The 17,828-nt window shown below is 56.9% G+C and overlaps 1 protein-coding gene across 1 annotated transcript in view; it reads left to right on the forward strand.

The window, feature by feature from the left end:
* The window catches only part of KCNQ4 (potassium voltage-gated channel subfamily Q member 4), a 56,848-nt gene that overhangs the window by 32,540 nt on the left and 6,480 nt on the right, over nucleotides 1-17,828 (forward strand). The window contains exons 2-11 of the mRNA XM_032160442.2: nucleotides 832-922; nucleotides 1,679-1,805; nucleotides 2,004-2,179; nucleotides 2,852-2,977; nucleotides 3,387-3,497; nucleotides 3,678-3,773; nucleotides 5,845-5,933; nucleotides 7,632-7,793; nucleotides 14,619-14,839; nucleotides 16,867-16,966. Of these exons, the coding sequence (XP_032016333.1) occupies nucleotides 832-922; nucleotides 1,679-1,805; nucleotides 2,004-2,179; nucleotides 2,852-2,977; nucleotides 3,387-3,497; nucleotides 3,678-3,773; nucleotides 5,845-5,933; nucleotides 7,632-7,793; nucleotides 14,619-14,839; nucleotides 16,867-16,966 (1,299 nt within the window). The remainder of the gene's footprint in view (nucleotides 1-831; nucleotides 923-1,678; nucleotides 1,806-2,003; nucleotides 2,180-2,851; nucleotides 2,978-3,386; nucleotides 3,498-3,677; nucleotides 3,774-5,844; nucleotides 5,934-7,631; nucleotides 7,794-14,618; nucleotides 14,840-16,866; nucleotides 16,967-17,828) is intronic.

The following is a 17,828-nucleotide window of genomic DNA, read 5'->3' on the forward strand; positions in this document are numbered from 1 at the left end:
TCTAATCTCAGCTCTGTCCTGGGCACACTGGGTGACAAAGGGTGCGTCCTTCTTCCTCTTTGGGCCTGTTTCCTCGTGGTGCAATGGGGGATGAGGGAAGCATTGAATGTGCTGGGGTCTAAAGTTCCTTCCATTTCTGTGCCTCTGGTTCTGGGCCACTCTAGTTTCACGCTGTCTGCAGGGGAGTTCCTGGGCTCGATGGCCCAGCTCCACACTGCCCAATTCCCCTCCCTACCTCCTCTCCCCCCGCATCCTTCCTTCTCTACCTGTCCTCCGTGATCCTCTTTCCTTTTCTAGCTATCTCATTACTTAATTCCACGAAGGCAGGGGCAGTTGTCCCACTTCTGCAGATGAGGCCAGGCTCCTGCCACTTTGGAGTCCATAAGAAAGAAGGTCCCTCCTTCATCCGCTGACCTTCCCTGAGCCCTGGGCTGACCTCTGGGGCACTTCTCCCAAGACATCTTGAAACCAAGCTGGGGCCGAGGGCACCACTTGTGGGTGGCTAGACCTGGAGGAACCCTGAGTCAGTCTATTTCCACTGCCAGCCCAGACAGACCTGCTACTCACAGATGAGTGACTACCTCTCTGAGCTGCAGCCTGCAGCAGGGGGCAATTGAGATAGTTGTGAGGCCCAGTAGCTTGGGGCTTGAGGGCTGCTGCCTTTGGTGCCCGGCACAGAGCCGTAACTCCAGGGAATTCCGATTCTGATTTCCACATAATTTTCTGAAAATAATGTTCTCCTCTCTTGGCTCTGTAACCCCCTTCCAGGGGCACCCTTGGCCATCCTGTCCCTCCAACAATCTAACCCTCTCCTTCATGCTGCAATTGCAGATTTTTGCTGGTCTTCAGCTGCCTGGTGCTGTCCGTGCTGTCCACTATCCAGGAGCACCAGGAACTTGCCAACGAGTGTCTCCTCATCTTGGTAAGTGCTGGGAGTCTGGCACTGAGGGGGGCTGTGTGAGGTGGCACCTCTGGGCTGGGAGTCCGGGACTGAGGGGGGCTGTGTCAGGTGGCACCTCTGGGCTGGGAGTCCGGGACTGAGGGGGGCTGTGTGAGGTGGCACCTCTGGGCTGGGAGTCCGGGACTGAGGGGGGCTGTGTGAGGTGGCAGCTCTGGGCTGAGGGCTGAAGGTGCAAAGAGGCTTCTCATACCATGGCTCAGAGAGCAGCTTGCTGTGCTGTGTTCCCTCAGCTGTGACTGCCCCTCTCTGGGTATCATCCCCACTTTATAGCAAGTGTTGGGGGACCTCCTGCCTCTATGCAAGGGCTTATGACGGGTCCAGAATAGGAGTAGGCTCCACCCCTTCTCAGGACAAAATCTGCAAACTCCACGTGTGGTGGATTTTAGTTCAGTTTTGACAGCCAGCCACCCCTTTTGTCACCCAGTCAGAGTTAGGGAGTCTGAGACCGCTGGGATGGGGAGGGCATGTTGAGGAGCAGAAAAATCTGATCAGCTCATGGGAGCCAGAAGGGGAGGACACACCAGGGCTTTTAGTCTTCTTGCAGGAGGCGGAGGGGGCCACCTGCCCTCCGGAATCCTGAAGTCCAGGAAACTCCAGGAGAGGGGTCCAAGGAGGCACTGGTCCCCCTAACCCAGGGATTTTTGGCTGGGTACGCGCTGTGACCTGGGCCCCAGTTCTGGAGAGTGAGGACCAGAACTCAGGCCCCTGGTCCCACAGGAATTCGTGATGATCGTGGTTTTCGGCCTGGAGTACATCGTCCGGGTCTGGTCCGCCGGATGCTGCTGCCGCTACCGAGGATGGCAGGGTCGCTTCCGCTTTGCCAGAAAGCCCTTCTGTGTCATCGGTAATGAGGCGCGCCCCGCCTGACCTGACCCCTGACCCCAGGAGCCAGGGTGACGCCTTGACCCCAATCCTGACTCTGACAGATTCAACGGACCCTCCCCCTCGCTCCCCAGTCCCCTGCCACAGCCCCAGAAGTCCCCGCCTCCGGGTCCGTGCGCGGGGTGGGCTGGCTGTGACCTCACCGCCACTGCCCCTGCAGACTTCATCGTGTTCGTGGCCTCGGTGGCCGTCATCGCCGCAGGCACCCAGGGCAACATCTTCGCCACGTCCGCGCTGCGCAGCATGCGCTTCCTGCAGATCCTGCGCATGGTGCGCATGGACCGCCGCGGCGGCACCTGGAAGCTGCTGGGCTCAGTGGTCTACGCGCACAGCAAGGTGAGGCCTGCGGGCCGCGCGCGGAGACCCGAGGGCGTGCCTGGGGCATGACCAGAGCGGGCAGAGCGGAGAAGGCGAGGCCGGAGGGGCTCTCTCCTTGCCGGGAAGGGGTGGGGCCTCCGGGGGTTGGAGCCCGAGCAGGAGGCGGGGTCTAAGGGGGTGGGGCGAAGTGGAGTCCGAATTAGGTAGGGGCGGGCCTAGGAGTCCGGACCAGATCAGGGGGCGGGGCCGGAGAGGCGGGGCTTGAGGGTTTTCCCTGGATGCTTCTGGGTTTGAAGGGACCACTTGTACCACAAAGTGGGCAGCTGAGGTGGGACCTGAGGATGGGGCTGGAGCGGGGCTAGGGTGGGCCGCAGGTGGAAGCCTGATAGTGGGACTTGGGGGGCGGGGCAAGATGGGCCGGGTGCTGGAGTCCTGAGCCTGGAACCTGGAGACTGAAGGCGGGCGGGGTGGGGGTGGGGGTAGGGGTGGGAATGGGGGTCGGGGTAGGGGGAGTGCTGGCGGTTTCGCGAAGGCCGGGGCAAGGTCGCCCTGATGGGAGGAGCTGAGAAAGAAAAGTGAGCCTGGGACTCCGGGAGATGGGGGACCTTTATCCTCTTCCCGTGTGGAAGCCCCCCACATCTCCCAGGCAGGCACAGCGCTCCTCACCGCGCCCCTCCGCCTGCCCCGCAGGAGCTGATCACCGCCTGGTACATCGGGTTCCTGGTGCTCATCTTCGCCTCCTTCCTGGTCTACCTGGCCGAGAAGGACGCCAACTCCGACTTCTCCTCCTACGCCGACTCGCTCTGGTGGGGGACGGTGCGTGAGGGTCTTTGTAGGGCTGCCCTTCTCCCTGGGACCCTCCATGGGAACTTCCGGAGGTCTGCCCATTGTGACTCCTGACTCAGGGTTGAGCGGGCCTGTCCCTGCCCTCTCACTAGAGCTGGGACCCCCCCCCCCCCGAGACCAGCCCCAATGCTAACCCCCCAACCTGCTTTGGTGGACCTGCCTCTGTCCCCAGCTAGCCCCCCACATCAAGCCCTTGTTGACTGTACCCCTTTCCCCTGACCAGCCCAGGAGAGGGAAAGTCCATCTATGACCCTAACCAGCCCCTGTGGGTGACCACGGGCCCCATCCCTCATGATCAGGCTCCTACCTGCCTGTACCCCCAACAAGCCTTAGGTGGCCCCCGTGACCAGTCCTGCTGGTAACCTGTTTGTGTCTCCAGATTACATTGACAACCATCGGCTATGGTGACAAGACACCGCACACATGGCTGGGCAGGGTCCTGGCTGCTGGCTTCGCCTTACTGGGCATCTCTTTCTTTGCCCTGCCTGCCGTGAGTTGCCTCCTGCTCAGTTGGTGGGGGAGGCTGAGGGTGGAACCTGCTCAGCCCCTGTCACAGATTTGCCTGGGGAGCCTGGGGCACCTCAGAGGGGCAGGGATGGGGACACCCTTGCAGCCTCTTACTGCCCCACCACTGCCAGCACATTCCCCCAACCACGCCATATCCCTCTAGGGCATCTTAGGCTCTGGCTTCGCCCTGAAGGTCCAGGAGCAGCACCGGCAGAAGCACTTCGAGAAGCGGAGGATGCCGGCAGCCAACCTCATCCAGGTACAAGATGCCCAGGAAGAAGCCCTAGGAGCAGGGCCGTGTGACTGCACTGGTGTGTCAACCCTGTGTGCTGACTCATGTCCCCAGCCCAACTGTGACACCACTTTGAAGCTCAAAGGGGCTAGGTGACTTTCCTAGGGCCACATGCCAAGTCATACACAGAGCCAGGATGCTCACTGACAGTGCCAGAAACTTCCCCCTGCACCAAATGCCTGGTTTAGGGCTAGCCAGAGCTGCCCTATTGCCCAACTCCAGCCCAACTTCACAGGGCCTGGGGAGGGGCAGAGCCCAGACAGGAGCCCAGAGGCCTCAGGTGGAGACCCACTGCTGCCCCCATCAGCTGTGCAGCAGTAAGCCTGCCCCACTCCCAGCACCTTCATTCATTCATTCATTCATTCATTCATTCATTCATTCCGCAAGCACTCACACAAATGAAGAGAAGATGATGCAGACAGGGCTTTAGGAACCTAAACATTTAGCAGGTGGGTGGGCCGGCAAAATTGAGCGGGGCAAGGAGACAGAGAAGGAACAGCCAGAGGGGTGGGTAGGAAGCCAGGAGTGTGTGGTCTCAGTTTCCCTCTGTGCCATGGCGTGTTGTGACTGTGTGTGGGCTGAGGCCAGGGATGTGATTTTCTGTGACCCTGGGACTAGGCCTTGGCTTTTTCTAGTCAGGGGTGTGTGTAAGAGAACTCCTTGCAGGAAATGCTTCGGGGAATACTGGCCCAGTCCACCTCTGCCTGCTCCCCAGCCTGTCACCCTCTGAGCCCCAAACCCAAGCCTCACTCAGCCCCTCCTTATCTCTCCTCCCCAGGGTAGAACCCTCCTCCCTCTCCCTGTTATCTCCAGCCACCAGCTCAGCCTTTTCTTCTTAGCGTCTCTTGGGGCACAATGGCCACTGTCCCCTGGGAGCTGGCCTTCTGAGGGGCATTGTAGGGGCAGGTGGCTGGCACTGTCCATGCCAAGAGACAGCTGGTATTGTGGTGCCCATAATTAATGAGACAGCTCTGGCAGCTGCTCCCCAGCCCATGCCAGGGGCCTAGGCAAGCAGGAAGTAAAAATATTCCTGTCTTAGGAGGGTGCTTGGCTGGTGAGGTCAGCAGTGGCAGCCCCTTAAGGACAAGAGGCATCCAAAGAAGGGAGGCATCCAGGGCCCAGCTCTGCCTTGTCCTGCCTAGCAGCCTCCATAACTCCCTGCTCTCGCTGATGGCCACAGTCACAGTCCCTCCCTGGCTCTTCCTACGTGGAGGGAAAGGGACAGTCTTTCCTCCTGTCTGACTTTCATCCCTCCTGCTGCAGAGGAAGCTCGGCAAGTCCATGGATGCTGAGGGGTTGGTATGTAACGCTTTTCCTCCCCTCTCAGTCCTTAGTATTCCCATGGGTAGTGACAGGCAGCCGGGAAAGATGGAGTGGCATTGCTAGTAATAATAATGACATTCTGCAAACATTTGCAAAGCACCCACATATGTCAGACACTATATTTGCACTGAGGATGCAGTGGTAACCAAGACACAGCTTGCAGTCTAGGGGAGAGAAAGATCAATCAAATACACAATGAATAGGTATTTATCAAATGTGATAAGGGGAATAACAGGAGTGTTTAACAGAGGAACCTGGCATGAAGTGCCTACTATATGCCAGGCACTGAGCTTGGCATTTAATATACAACTGTTCATTTAATCCTCACAACACCCTGGCAGGCAAGTAGTATTATGTGCGTTTTACAGGTGAAGAAACTGAGATTCTGAAGCTTTACTTAATTTGTCCTCACTAATAAGGAGCAGAGCTGGGATTGGAAACCCATGTCTGCCTGACAACAAAACTCCGGCTCTTAACCTCTATGCTCTATGGCCCCTGGCTCTGACACTGATCTGCTTTGCCCCCTCGGGGAAGTCATTTCTCCCTAGGCCTTACTTTCTTGGCTGCCCCTGTCGGTGGCTGTGGAATTGGAACTGGCCTGTGGCTCTGGGTAACCTACAACTGGACCAAGGACTGGGTTATTTCAGGGGAGAGGGCTGGTGGGGACTGAGAGGCCTCACTGATGCCCCATCCCCCACGTCCCCCATACCACCAGGCTGCATGGCGCCTGTACTCCACCGATATGAGCCGGGCCTACCTGACAGCCACCTGGTACTACTATGACAGTATCCTCCCATCCTTCAGGTAGGTCCTGCTGGGGGTGGGGGTGGGTGGGGGGCTGGCAGCAATGCCCTTTGAGGACGAGTGGCTGAGACTCAACCCTGGAGCGTGGAAAGGGGGTGATGGCTCCCAGGGGAGCACCTTGGGCTGGCTCTGCAGATCCCATGTAATTCAGAGGCTGCAGTGTCCCTTATTCCATTCTGCTATGCCCAGGGAAGGGGTGGACACTGGACATAGGGCATTGGTGAAGCCCCGCCCCATGGCTGAGTCCCGGCCCTGGAGTGCTGGCAGTGTGCATGCTTACCCATAGGTGATGCCCCCTAGGGCAGTGATACAGCCAGCTCGTCTCCCCTCAGTCCTGCATGGGGGGCAGAGTTAGTGGATATTGCAGCTGGTTGGAGAAAGTGTGGGATGGGCAGAAACATGTGTTCCAGACAGGTGCATGCTCCCGCCCGGAACCCCCATGTAGGAATATGTGCCCATTTTACTGGGCCAGTCAGCAGCCTCAGGGCCCAGAAGTGGGTCTGCCCCACTGGCCCGGGCCAGGCTAAGACTGCATGGGGGTGGCACCACGCGAGGGATTATTAATAGTATCACAAAGGTGCGTGTGGCCAGGTGCCTGGCTAGGCCCTCAGGCGAGAATGAAAACCATGGAGCCCAGCTCGGTCCCACGGGCAGGCGGGCATCAAGCGTGCGGCTGGGCCAGGATGCTGTGCTCAGCGCTTCTGCGGGTGCCTTTTTTGCCTCATTAGTTCTCCAGGAGCAGCTGTTGCGCGATTCCACTAGCCGCTGCACCTGGCTTCCCCATCCCTGCGCCCTCCCAGCCCTAGGGGCTTCCCAGGGGAGAAGCAGGAGAGAAGGGGCCGGGAAGAGGGGCTGCCAGCATCACACTGGTGCCCCCACATCTCTCCACCCAACAGAGGCAAGCTCTTACCTCAGAGTGGGAAGGTGACTAGATTAGAAGAGGCCTTTTGTTCAAGGCCAGGCATTCGAGAGTGGGGCAGGGCTGATTTGTAAGAAATACGATGTGTATGAGGGAAGATCTGGGGGTGGGGGTGGTCAGATGGTCTAGGACCTCTGCCCAGAGGAAAAGAGCCTAGTCTGGAGATTCTGGATCCGATGGGCATCTGCTCCCTGGACCTCAGTTTGCTCATCCATACAATGGGAAGGCAGGCAGGAGAGAGGGAAGATACCCTCCTTGGCTCATGGCAGCAGGAAATGGCTTGGAGAGTTAGGAGGAAGCCACAGTCCCAAATCTAGTCTCCAAAAACCCAGTGGCAGGAGCGAGTGCTGGAGGGGAAGGAAGCTGGACTAGCCACCCTGTCACACCGCCCTCCTCAGCCTCCATCTCCCCTTAAAATCCAGAGTCAGATCTGGAGGGAAAGGATGGCAGGGCCACTGCTGGCCTCTGAGCAGGCATGGCACGTTCAGGCAGTCAGCTTGATGGGCTGAGAGTAAGCTCCTTGCACGGCTGCCCTTGAGCTGTGCCAGCCTTCACATCCATGCCTGGCATCCCTGGGGATTTCTTGGGAACTGGGGGTAGAAAGGGAGGGGGGAAGGCCAGTCTCCCACTGTCCACCCTGTCCTATTCTGGCCGGGCTGTCAGTGAACACCTCTAGAGCGGCAGGACCTGGCAAGATCTGAGCTCAGGAGCTCTGTGCCCACTGGGTGAGGGGGTGGTGCCATGGCCCTGCCTGCCGCTGATGGCGCCCTCTCCTGCAGAGAGCTGGCCCTCTTGTTTGAGCACGTGCAACGGGCCCGCAATGGGGGCCTACGGCCCCTGGAGGTGCGGCGGGCGCCGGTACCCGACGGAGCACCCTCCCGTTACCCGCCCGTTGCCACCTGCCACCGGCCAGGCAGCACCTCCTTCTGCCCTGGGGAAAGGTAGGGGCCCTGTGGGGCTGCCACCTCCTCTTACTTCTCCTTCTCTTCTTCCATTCTCTGTCCTCATCCTCTCTCAGACCTGCCTTCAGCCACTTTGTGGGTGTCTGGGCCTGTTTGGGGGACTCCTAGGCCGTCAGAGGGCCAGACAGGTACAGACTGAGGGCCTCTCTGGAGGGGTCAGGCTGGACTCACCTTTTTGTCCTGTGGGGTTCTGAGGGTCTGAATGGGAGAGATGTCCATGCCATCCTTTCCCATCATCTCCTCCGTTCATGGCATTGTCCTCTTTCTTTCTCTGTTCCCACGTCCCCCTCACTCTTCCATCCCTGCACCCCCATCCCTCCCGGGAAGCTGGACAGAGGAGGAGGCCACTGGCCACAGGTGCTTACGGCTCAGGTAATCGTGGGCACCATCTTGGGGTGTGAGGGCAGGGAACCCCTTCCCCCGGCATGTTGCTCTAAGAGGGACTTAGTACTGAAGTCGCCTCTCGGGAACGAGATGCCAGCTGGAAGGAGAGCTCTGTGATTAAGACCTCTGCAGGACCTGCCTAAACTCAGCCAGTGACTAATGTTCTTTTCTTGTGCAGCCCGTGCCTGCAACTTGGCTAATCCCAGAGGGTCCTCTTGGGGTTCTTTTTCCTTCCTTACTGAGGTACACTTTGGCACTCCCAGCCGTCTCTTTCCCCTTGAACTGTCTCTCCTGAAGCTTTTTACAAAATCTTGAAAGAAGAACAAAGAACAAACAATGCTTACCCCCACATAAACGTTCCTAAAGAGAAGAATTTCAGGCATGTTTGGATAAGGGAAGCCCGTCCACTCACAGCATGGGAAAGTGGCTGCTCTAGAGGTTTAACTTTGAGGTCAGGGGTTAAATCCCCCTCATTCTTTATCCCCCCGTCCTTTACCCATCTCTTTGTTTTGTCTCATCTTCACACATCACCCCTGAACCAGCCAAATGGACATCTGGCCTTTGAGCTCCAGTGTCATTCTGAGCCCCAGGCCCAGAACAAAGAATAGGAGAAGAGGCGAGCCACCTAGTGATCAGCAGGGGAGGCGTGGTGGAAGCTTGCCTCTGCCACCCGATGCTGTGTGTCCTGGGGGAAGTCTTCAGGTCATTCCGAACCTGTGTGTCCTGGCAGAAAATCGGCAATGTTTAGGCTGATCCGGGCTCTGGGTGCTCTTGAGTTTCTAGGCCGAAAAGGCCTAGGGAGGAGTTTTGGTGCAGAGGATGCAGGGAGCAGCCTCCCTTCCCTGTTCTCAGTGAGGGCACTTCTGGGCCAGGGACTGAACAGGAAGTGGGCGGAGAGGGAGAGTCCCTCCAGGTCTGGGGCTGGAGGGAGGGGAAGTGTGACTGCCAGGCCAGGCTGAGAGCTCCCTGGGAGAGTAGGGCCCCTCTCAGATTCTCTGCCCGAAGGTTCCTCATTGTTACCTTCATCTCTACCAAACATAGTTTCCAGGCAGAAACTCAAGAGTTTTTGTATCCCAGCAATCCTGTCAAGGACCTGAGCCGGGGCTCTCTGTGCTTCCAGTTCACTCTGGTCTCATCTTGACTGAATAGGAAGGCAAGGGGAATGGACATTAGCCTGGGGCCTAGCACCTGTACACTCGCCATGGCTCCTCTGGTCCCTGACACCCCCAGGGCCCAGAAACAGATTACTGCTAAGGGCTTGGCTATCACTAACTCCCAGCCTTGTATCTATCTGCCTGGGAGGGGACTTGGTGAGTGTCTGGGACACAGGGTGATGGTAGTAAAGTGGCCCTTTCTCCCAGGGACCCCAGGGGGCTGAGCTATGGTTTGTAGATCAGTCACCAGGCTCAGGCCCCATGGCCATATCATTAATCGTGGTTGTCTAGACCACCAGCCAGCACACCCTCCCTCTACCAAAAACACACACACATATACACACTCAGTTGGCCACACCTCTGGTGGTGCTTGGGGATGGACCTGGGCCAAGCGTGCTCACAGGAGGTGGTGCTAAAGGAGTAGGACTTCCTGGGGGATGGCATCGCCAGGGCCAGCACCTCTCCTCTTCAGGGTTTTGCAATGAGTTTATCAAACCATGGTCTCCAGGCCTCCTGCATCAGCATCCCATGGGGTGTTTGTTCAAAATGCAGATACCTGGACCTGTCTCCAAGCCCACAGGATCAGAATCTCTGGAGAAGAGACACAGCCTTCTGCATATGTAACACGCTCCCCAGGGGATCCCTGTGCAAAGTGTGAGAACATCTACGTTCTGGTGATGGGGCTGGAGGATGATTTAGGTGGGGGTCCTTCTTTCTCACCAGCTACTGGAGGCCGGCCCCATCCTGGCAGCTCCCCACACTCTGCCCACAGCCCCTTTCCCACTAACCTCTGTTCGTGTCTTGTTCTCAACCTTCCAGCCAGATGTTTAATAATAAACGGAGTTTCTTTCGGATCCACGCCAGCTGGAGACCGAGGTACCCCCTCGCCTGCTCCTCCCGTCCCCACTCCTCCTTGCCCCACCCAATTTGGGGGCTGGAGAGGGGACAGGATGGGCCAAGGACAAGGTGCATGTGCCTGCCGCCTGCTGTCTGCCTTGGGTCCCCGGTGAACCCCTCGCCCTTCTGGGATGCCTCTGCTAGGTCTGGGGCATGGGCCCAGGGTGCCAGGAGGGGCACGTGCAGGAGCCTTAAGGATGTGTGCTGGCTCTGCTGCTGACACCCTCTGTGATCTTGGCCAAGTTGCTTCCCTTCTTGGACCTCAGTTGTCCGTCTGTGGAATGGGCAGATTGAACTAGAGGACCTCTGAGGGTCCTTCTCACTCTGACTTTTGCCAGGCCTTGGGCTTAGCTTTCTGTCTCCCCGCTACCCACCTGGGGATCTAGCAGATGCCTGAAGGAGCTGGGTTTGGCACCTTTGCCAACTGTAGGACCCCAGCTCTTTTAGCGGCATCTCCACGGCATTCCTCGGTACCTGCCCTGTGCCAGGCCTTGCTCTGTGCACTAGGGACATGGTGATGAATAAAACATCGTCCTCGGAGAGTTACAAAGAGTAATTGCAGCTCAGTGTGATGAGTGCAACAAAGGGAGGAAGCACAGGGGCTGTGGAGCCCGGGTCAGGCGCACAACCCAGGGGAAGCCCTAAAAGCAGTGGGTTTCAGGGAGGGCATTCCAGGCCAGCGAAGAAGCACGGACCTAAGCAAGGAGGCGAGAGGGAGCATAGCGTGGGGAAAAAAGCTGGCAGCCCAGTTTGGCCCCCCTGAGACCAGACATCAGAGCTGAGGTTGGGGGCAGAGCTGGGTCATGCAGAACCCAAAAGCCCCGTGTCAGCTTCGCCCTGTTGGCATGCTTGGCAGCCTGAGCTCATGGAGTCCTGGGTTTCCAAAGGTGCCTCTGGGGCCCTGTGGGCTGGGGTCCCGGAGCTAGGAGTTGAGTGGCAGGGCTCCTGGCTGCCATGTGTGCTTCTGCTGAGAGGTATTTTTTCCTAGAAACATGGGTTCTGGACCACAATCTAGCTACTACCCACTATTCGTGTGTCCTTGGGCAAATCACCTGACCCCTTTGCACCTCACTTTCCTCAGATGTAAAATACCGATGTAAATAGGGTCTGCTTCCACTAAAACTGGACCTGGCTCCAATAAATGTTGGCCTTATTTGATTTGGTATGTTCAGCAGTTAAGATCTTATTTACCTAAAAAAAAAAAAAAATAGCTTAGAAACCATGGCTGTGGGCAATGGTTTGAGCTGAAGCGTTGAGCTAAGGAGTCTCTGGGTCAGGCCCGCCATTTTGCAAGCCTCCTTTGGCTGTGGAGGGTGTGGACAGGAAGGACACAGCCATGGCAGAGGCCAGTGGCGAGGCTGTTTCCATAGTCCCTGAAGAGGGACTGTATGTGGCTTCAGAAGTCATAGGCTGCCTCTGTTCCCCCAGTGAGAGTGGCCCCGGGATGGCAGATCATGAGGCCCTAAAGAAAGTCCTTGTGGAAGTGAGTTCGAGGGGTTGGGTCCAGCAGGGCAGCCTGGGCAGAGCTCGGCCTCCCCAGCAGGGCAGCCACAGTCCAGCCCACCCCATCTTTCTCCCAGGCACCAACAGATCCTGAGCCAGAGCTTTTTGACCTTGGCATCATTGACATTAGATAATTCTTTGCGGTTTGAGACTATCACATGCATGGTAGGATGTGGAACAGCACCCTCGTCCTCTATGTACTAGATGTCTACCTACTAGACATTGCCACATGTCCCCCGAGTGGGGGAACTTGCTCCAGTTGAGAACCACTGCTCTACACCCTATCCTGATTGCTTGACCCAGAAAAAGAACGTAGACTCTGAAGTCAGAGAAAGCTGGGTTTCAGTTCTTGCTCCATCTCATAGGAGCTCTGTGACCTTGGCCAAATCATCTCACCTCTTTCCATGTATATAAAATAGGGATGGTAAAGACAGCCCACCACACACAGTGGCTGAGTGAACTGAAAGAACTAAGGCAGCCTGATGGGACCCTGCAGGTTCTGGGAGCCTGGGAGGGGAAAGAGCTTTTTGGTGCCCACTGTGTGCCAGGTTTTCTTCCACCTTCCTTTAGCTTTCAGGCTTAGAGGAGCTGATGTGAGCCATTTTCTGGGCCCTGCCCAAGGAACTGGAATCCAGGCCCACTCCTGGGAAAACAGTGCCTTCTTGCGTTAAAAAGGAGCTCAGGGCCTCTGGCTGGCTGGAAACACACAAACCAGACTGGAAGCTTCCTCAACCATCACGGAATCAGAGCTGGAAAGGGACCTTTCAAGGCCTCTAGTGCGAGCCCTCGAACTCCTTCCTCCATAGGTCCTGCTGAGTGCAAGCTCGACCTTGCTTGCATTACTTCTTGTGACAGGGAGGTCACCCTCTTCTCCAGAACGCCATTGGAGCCTTATGTGCTGGGCGCAGTGATGTGGAGTTCCAGGCCCTTGGCCAAAGTGTCAGGGCCTTCTCCACCCTCTTCTCTTCCTCTCCCCCTTGGAGGAGTGGAGGACAGGAGAAGGGGTTGCACGGACCGGGCAGGGTGGAGGGTGCTTGCCAGCATGAGGGAGCCCGCAGGAATGGCTCTGCAGAGGAAAGTTTGGGAGAGCCAACCTCAAACTTTGATTGGAATCTTTGGGAGGTGTCGATGGAGTCCTGGGCCAGTGGAGAGCATGCTGGATAGCGGGAACTGTCCCTGTCCTTCTGATATCCTCAGGGCCTCCATCCTTGACCTATTAACCTCTCCCCTCTGGGCAGAGGCCCCCACCCCTAAGGATGGCCCTACATCCTGGCCACCTTCCCGAAGGTGCCCCTGGTTTCGAGGTCTCCCTCACTTCAGCACCTTAGCTCGCTCCCCTCCACCCCATGCCCTGGGCATGGGAAACCCCAGTTCCCACCCCATACCGAAACCAGAATCTCTTCTCTGCTCAACCCTTGATCTGAAAGCCTCTGAGAGTAGGTGACACAGTGTCCTCCCCCAACTCCTGCCCCACTTCAGGTCTCCTCTAAGGCTGGCTGGTACTCGCTTGATCTGGGGCCCCAGACATTTGGGGTGGGTCCCCCTGAACCTGAACCTGAACCTGTCGGAATCTCTAGTGGCAAACCACAGCAGGGGAGGCAGCGATGACGTCACAGGGCATGGGATGGAGGACGTTTGCATAGGTCCTACCCAAACAGCCATAACGTTGTCCTTGAACCTCTTGGACACAGAGCTACTCTACCAGATCATGGTTAACCAGGGCTTGTCCTGGGGAATGAGGCCTCTGCTAACTTGTTTTCCTCCAACGTTTGGGGAACGTGGTGGGGAGTTGGGTGCGGGAAGGGAAGTCTGAGTGCATGTGTAGACATGCACATATGTGTTCACATGCACACAGACTGTGTAAATGCTGTTGAACCGGGAGTTCAGTAGGCAGTATGGAGGGGTAGATATTTAGCGGGGATCCAAGACCACACAGGCAGGATGTCAATCAAGGTGGGCTGAGCTTAGATAGGAGAGATCACAGAAGAACATGCTATCAAATAGAGACCCTCACCGGGAGGGCAGGCACCAGGCATGGCCTGGGCATACACGTGGGCCCAGCAGCTAGACCCATGGGGCTGAGGCCCTCAGTAGGCCATCACACTGCACACCTCCAGGGCACCATTGCATGGAAGTCTGTGTGATGAAGTCCTTATTTTGCAGTGCACTGCCTGCACAGCTGTACGAGGCCCTAAAATCCTGACCTGACCAGTGTGGGATCAGATAGCCACAGCAGTGGGGAGTGGAGGAAAATATGAATTGACACATGTAAACACATGCCGACATATGTATACACACCAGTACCTGTACACCCACACTCGCACATGTGTGTGCACAAGGTGTGTGTGTGCGCACACACACACACGCACACACCCTGGACTCCACACAGCCTGCCCCTGTGTACAGTGAGGACTGGAGGCCTACCTCCGTGTTCCTGGCCAGGTGAGCTTCCGACCCTCAGCAGCCTGTCTGTGCCCAAAGGGGTCGCCGCCCCCAACCTCTGCCCGCTCACCTGGGCCAGGCCCGGCTCCCACATCCTCCTGTCTGTGTCTCTGACTTCTTTTTTGGATTTCTCCCACTCCTTCCACTCTGACATCTGTCTCCTGTGCGCCCCTTATCTGTCCGGGTGATGAGGGGTGGGATGTGGGTGGTGGGGAGAGGATCCGCTTCGACCGACCCCGAATCAGCCTCTGGTAGGAGTCAGGGCCTCCCTAACCACATCCTTGTCCCCTCCCAAGAAGTCTCCGCTTGGCGGGGAATCAAGACCTAATAGCCACCCCCAAGTCCTAAGTCAGCTTTGTCCCCACTCACCCCCACCCCCAGCTCTGGCTAACTTGGCTCTCTCCCAACCTGCCTGCCCTGCCAGCAGCCGGATGGGCATCAAAGACCGCATCCGCATGGGTAGCTCCCAGCGGCGGACGGGTCCTTCCAAGCATCATCTGGCACCTCCAACAATGCCCACCTCCCCGAGCAGCGAGCAGGTGGGTGAGGCCACCAGCCCCACCAAGGTGCAGAAGAGCTGGAGCTTCAATGACCGCACCCGCTTCCGGGCATCTCTGAGACTCAAACCCCGCACCTCTGCTGAGGGTAAGCCCCCGGGGGGCTGAGACCGATCAAGGGCCGGCTGAGGGTGGCAGGGCGGGGACAGTCTGGGCTGGGAGCAGGAAGATCTGGCTCGCGTCTCAGCTCTGGAACTGATGGACCATCTTTGGGCTCTGGTTTTCTCATCTATAAAATGGGCATTATAATATTTGTGCTGCTATACAATGGACATCAGACTGTTTGGGAATCACGTGGAGGCTGGCATTTCATAGTGGTTAGCAGCATAGGCTTTGGAGCCAGGCTGCCTGGATTTGAATCCTGGCTTTGTCACTTATCTTAGGTGAGTGACCTCATTTCTCTGGGCCTCATTCTCCTCATTCATAAAATGGGAACAATAATAGCATCCACTTCCTAGGATTATTGTGAGGATTAAATGAGATAATCCATGGAAGGTGAACAGAAGACTTTTGGGAATATAGTAGGTGCTCAACAAATAGCTAAACACAAACGTACTTTGGAAGCAGCAGGAATGCATCCTTTTTTTTTTTTTTTTTTTTTTTTGAGACGGAGTCTTTCTCTGTCCCCCAGGCTGGAGTGTGGTGGCGCGATCTCGGCTCACCGCAACCTCCACCTCCTGGATTCACGCCATTCTCCTGCCTCAGCCTCCCGAGTAGCTGGGACCACAGGCGCCCACCAACATGCCCGGCTAATTTTTTTGTATTTTTTAGTAGAGACGGGGTTTCACCGTGTTAGCCAGGATGGTCTCGATCTCCTGACCTCGTGATCCACCCGCCTCGGCCTCCCAAAGTGCTGGGATTACAGACTTGAGCCACCGCGCCCGGCCGGAATGCATCCTTGATGAGCCCTGACTGTGCACTGCCCAACACTGGCTTATCTCATTTACTTATTCCAGTGACCCTGGAAAGTAGGTTCTGTTTTTGTCCCCACTTTACAGACGTGGGCACTGAGATCTCTCAGCTTGTGAGTGGCGGAGCTGCTCTCCTCAAGCAGGTCTATTCAGCTCCAAAGCCCATGCCCTCTGCCTACCCCTCTTCACCCAGCCCAGGATGCAAATATGAGACTGTGGACCTGCTGATGTCACTTTTTTGAGTTTTGGCTCTGCTGGAGACTTCCACCGTGATTGAGGCAGGAGACTGCCCCTTTCTGCGCCTCACTGTCCTCTTCAGGAAAATGAGAGGGTTGGACCAAGCCCCCTAGAAGACTTCTCCCAGCTTTGACATACTTTAGTCCCCTGGGTAGGGAGAGGTGGGGTGACTGCACAAGGATGGGGGATGGGGACAGCTCCCCCTTTGGCCTTGGAGGGAGGGGACCCAGCCATGCTGTTTCTGCCTGTGCTGTGTCAGCCCTCAAGATGCTGCTGGCTGACACCTCAGAGTTTACAGAGCCCCATAGACCAGTCTTTGAGAGGTGCTTCCCATAGAAGGCTGGGCACAGCTGGTGCCCAGGACCTCCCTTCCCTGTCCTGGAAGCTGTCCGGGCTCTTGCCGCTGCTCCTGTGGGGCAAGGACAGCATCACCTCTCTGTGCAACACAGGGCACTAGCCTCAGAGAAGCTTCTCTCATTCGGGGAAGAATGGTTTGTTTTAAGGGCCTTCCCCAGTAGCAGAGCTGGGCCTGGGAGCCAGCCACTTGGGTGTCCTTCCATCTTAGCTGAAGGAGAAGACTGTGTGCATGATTACATGCAGTGCCATCAAACCCCTTATCTCTGGGGCTCACTGTTCTGCAAGGTGGGACCAGTGGGGCTTCCTCCAGGGCTTTGTGCAACAAACTTGCCCTGGACTAGACCAGCTGTGCCCTAAAGCAGCTCCCACCTAGCCACCAGGCAGATGTTTACCCTGACTGGCCACCGGGGCAGATGGGCATGCAACACACTGGGGCTTTCCACCCTGGGGAGGGCAGTGAGACACAGGAGCCCCCAGGAAGGTTCTGGGCCCTTTCTAGGCCTCTGTCTTCCTATTGGACACTCTATTGGTGGTTTGGCATACAAGGGTCGGATGGGAGGTTGGGAGTGGCCCCTTCTGTGGGCCACTTGCCCCATCCCTGCCTTTTCAGATGCCCCCTCAGAGGAAGTAGCAGAGGAGAAGAGCTACCAGTGTGAGCTCACGGTGGACGATGTCATGCCTGCTGTGAAGACAGTCATCCGCTCCGTCAGGTAAGACTGAGGCCTGAGGCGAGCACCCCGCTCCATGTGCCACCCACTGCTGCTCCCCATCTGGGCGGGCAGATCACTCGAGGTCAGGAGTTTGTGACCAGCCTGGCCAACACGGTGAAACCCCGTCTCTACTAAAAATATAAAAAATTAGCTGGACATGGTGGTGGACCCCTGTAATCCCAGCTACTTGGGAGGCTGAGGCAGGAGAATCACTTGAACCCGGGAGGTGGAGGTTGCATTAAGCCAAGATAGTGCCATTGCACTCCAGCCTGAGCAACAAGAGTGAAACTGTATTTAAAAAATGTATTTTTTATGGTGGGTCTTGGTCAAAAAAGTTTGAAAGCCCCTGCTCTACTGGCTGTCTCCCTGCCTCAAAAATTAAGCAGGGACCAGGGTCTCCTGAGCCCTTGGGCCACGGCCTAGGCATGGATCTGGCCTCCAAGCTCCCTGGTGCGCCGTCCTGGCCTAGTCTCCATCTCCAGCCTGCAGCTCTAGCTCCAGAAACCCCCTCAACCTCCAAGTTTTCTGGGCTCCCCACTTTCTTCCCTGGCTGATACACCTGCCCACAAGCCTCTTTTCTTTGTATTCCTTTTAAAATTAGAGTCAGGCTGGGCATGGTGGCTTATGCCTGTAATCTCAACACTTTGGGAGGCTGAGGCAAGAGAATCACTTGAGGCCAGAAGTTCAAGACCAGCCTGGGCAGCATAGTGAGGCCTTGTCTTTGCAAAAAAAAAAAAATTAAAAAATTAAAAAATTAGGCAGGCATGTTGGTGTGCCCCTGTAGTTCCAGCTACTTGGGAGGCTAAGGCGGAAGGTGGCTTGAGTGCAGGAGTTTGAGGCTGTAGTGAGCTGTGATTGAGCT

The sequence above is a fragment of the Hylobates moloch genome, unplaced genomic scaffold (assembly GCF_009828535.3).
Source record: "Hylobates moloch isolate HMO894 unplaced genomic scaffold, HMol_V3 SCAFFOLD_8, whole genome shotgun sequence".
Classification (NCBI taxonomy): domain Eukaryota; kingdom Metazoa; phylum Chordata; class Mammalia; order Primates; family Hylobatidae; genus Hylobates; species Hylobates moloch.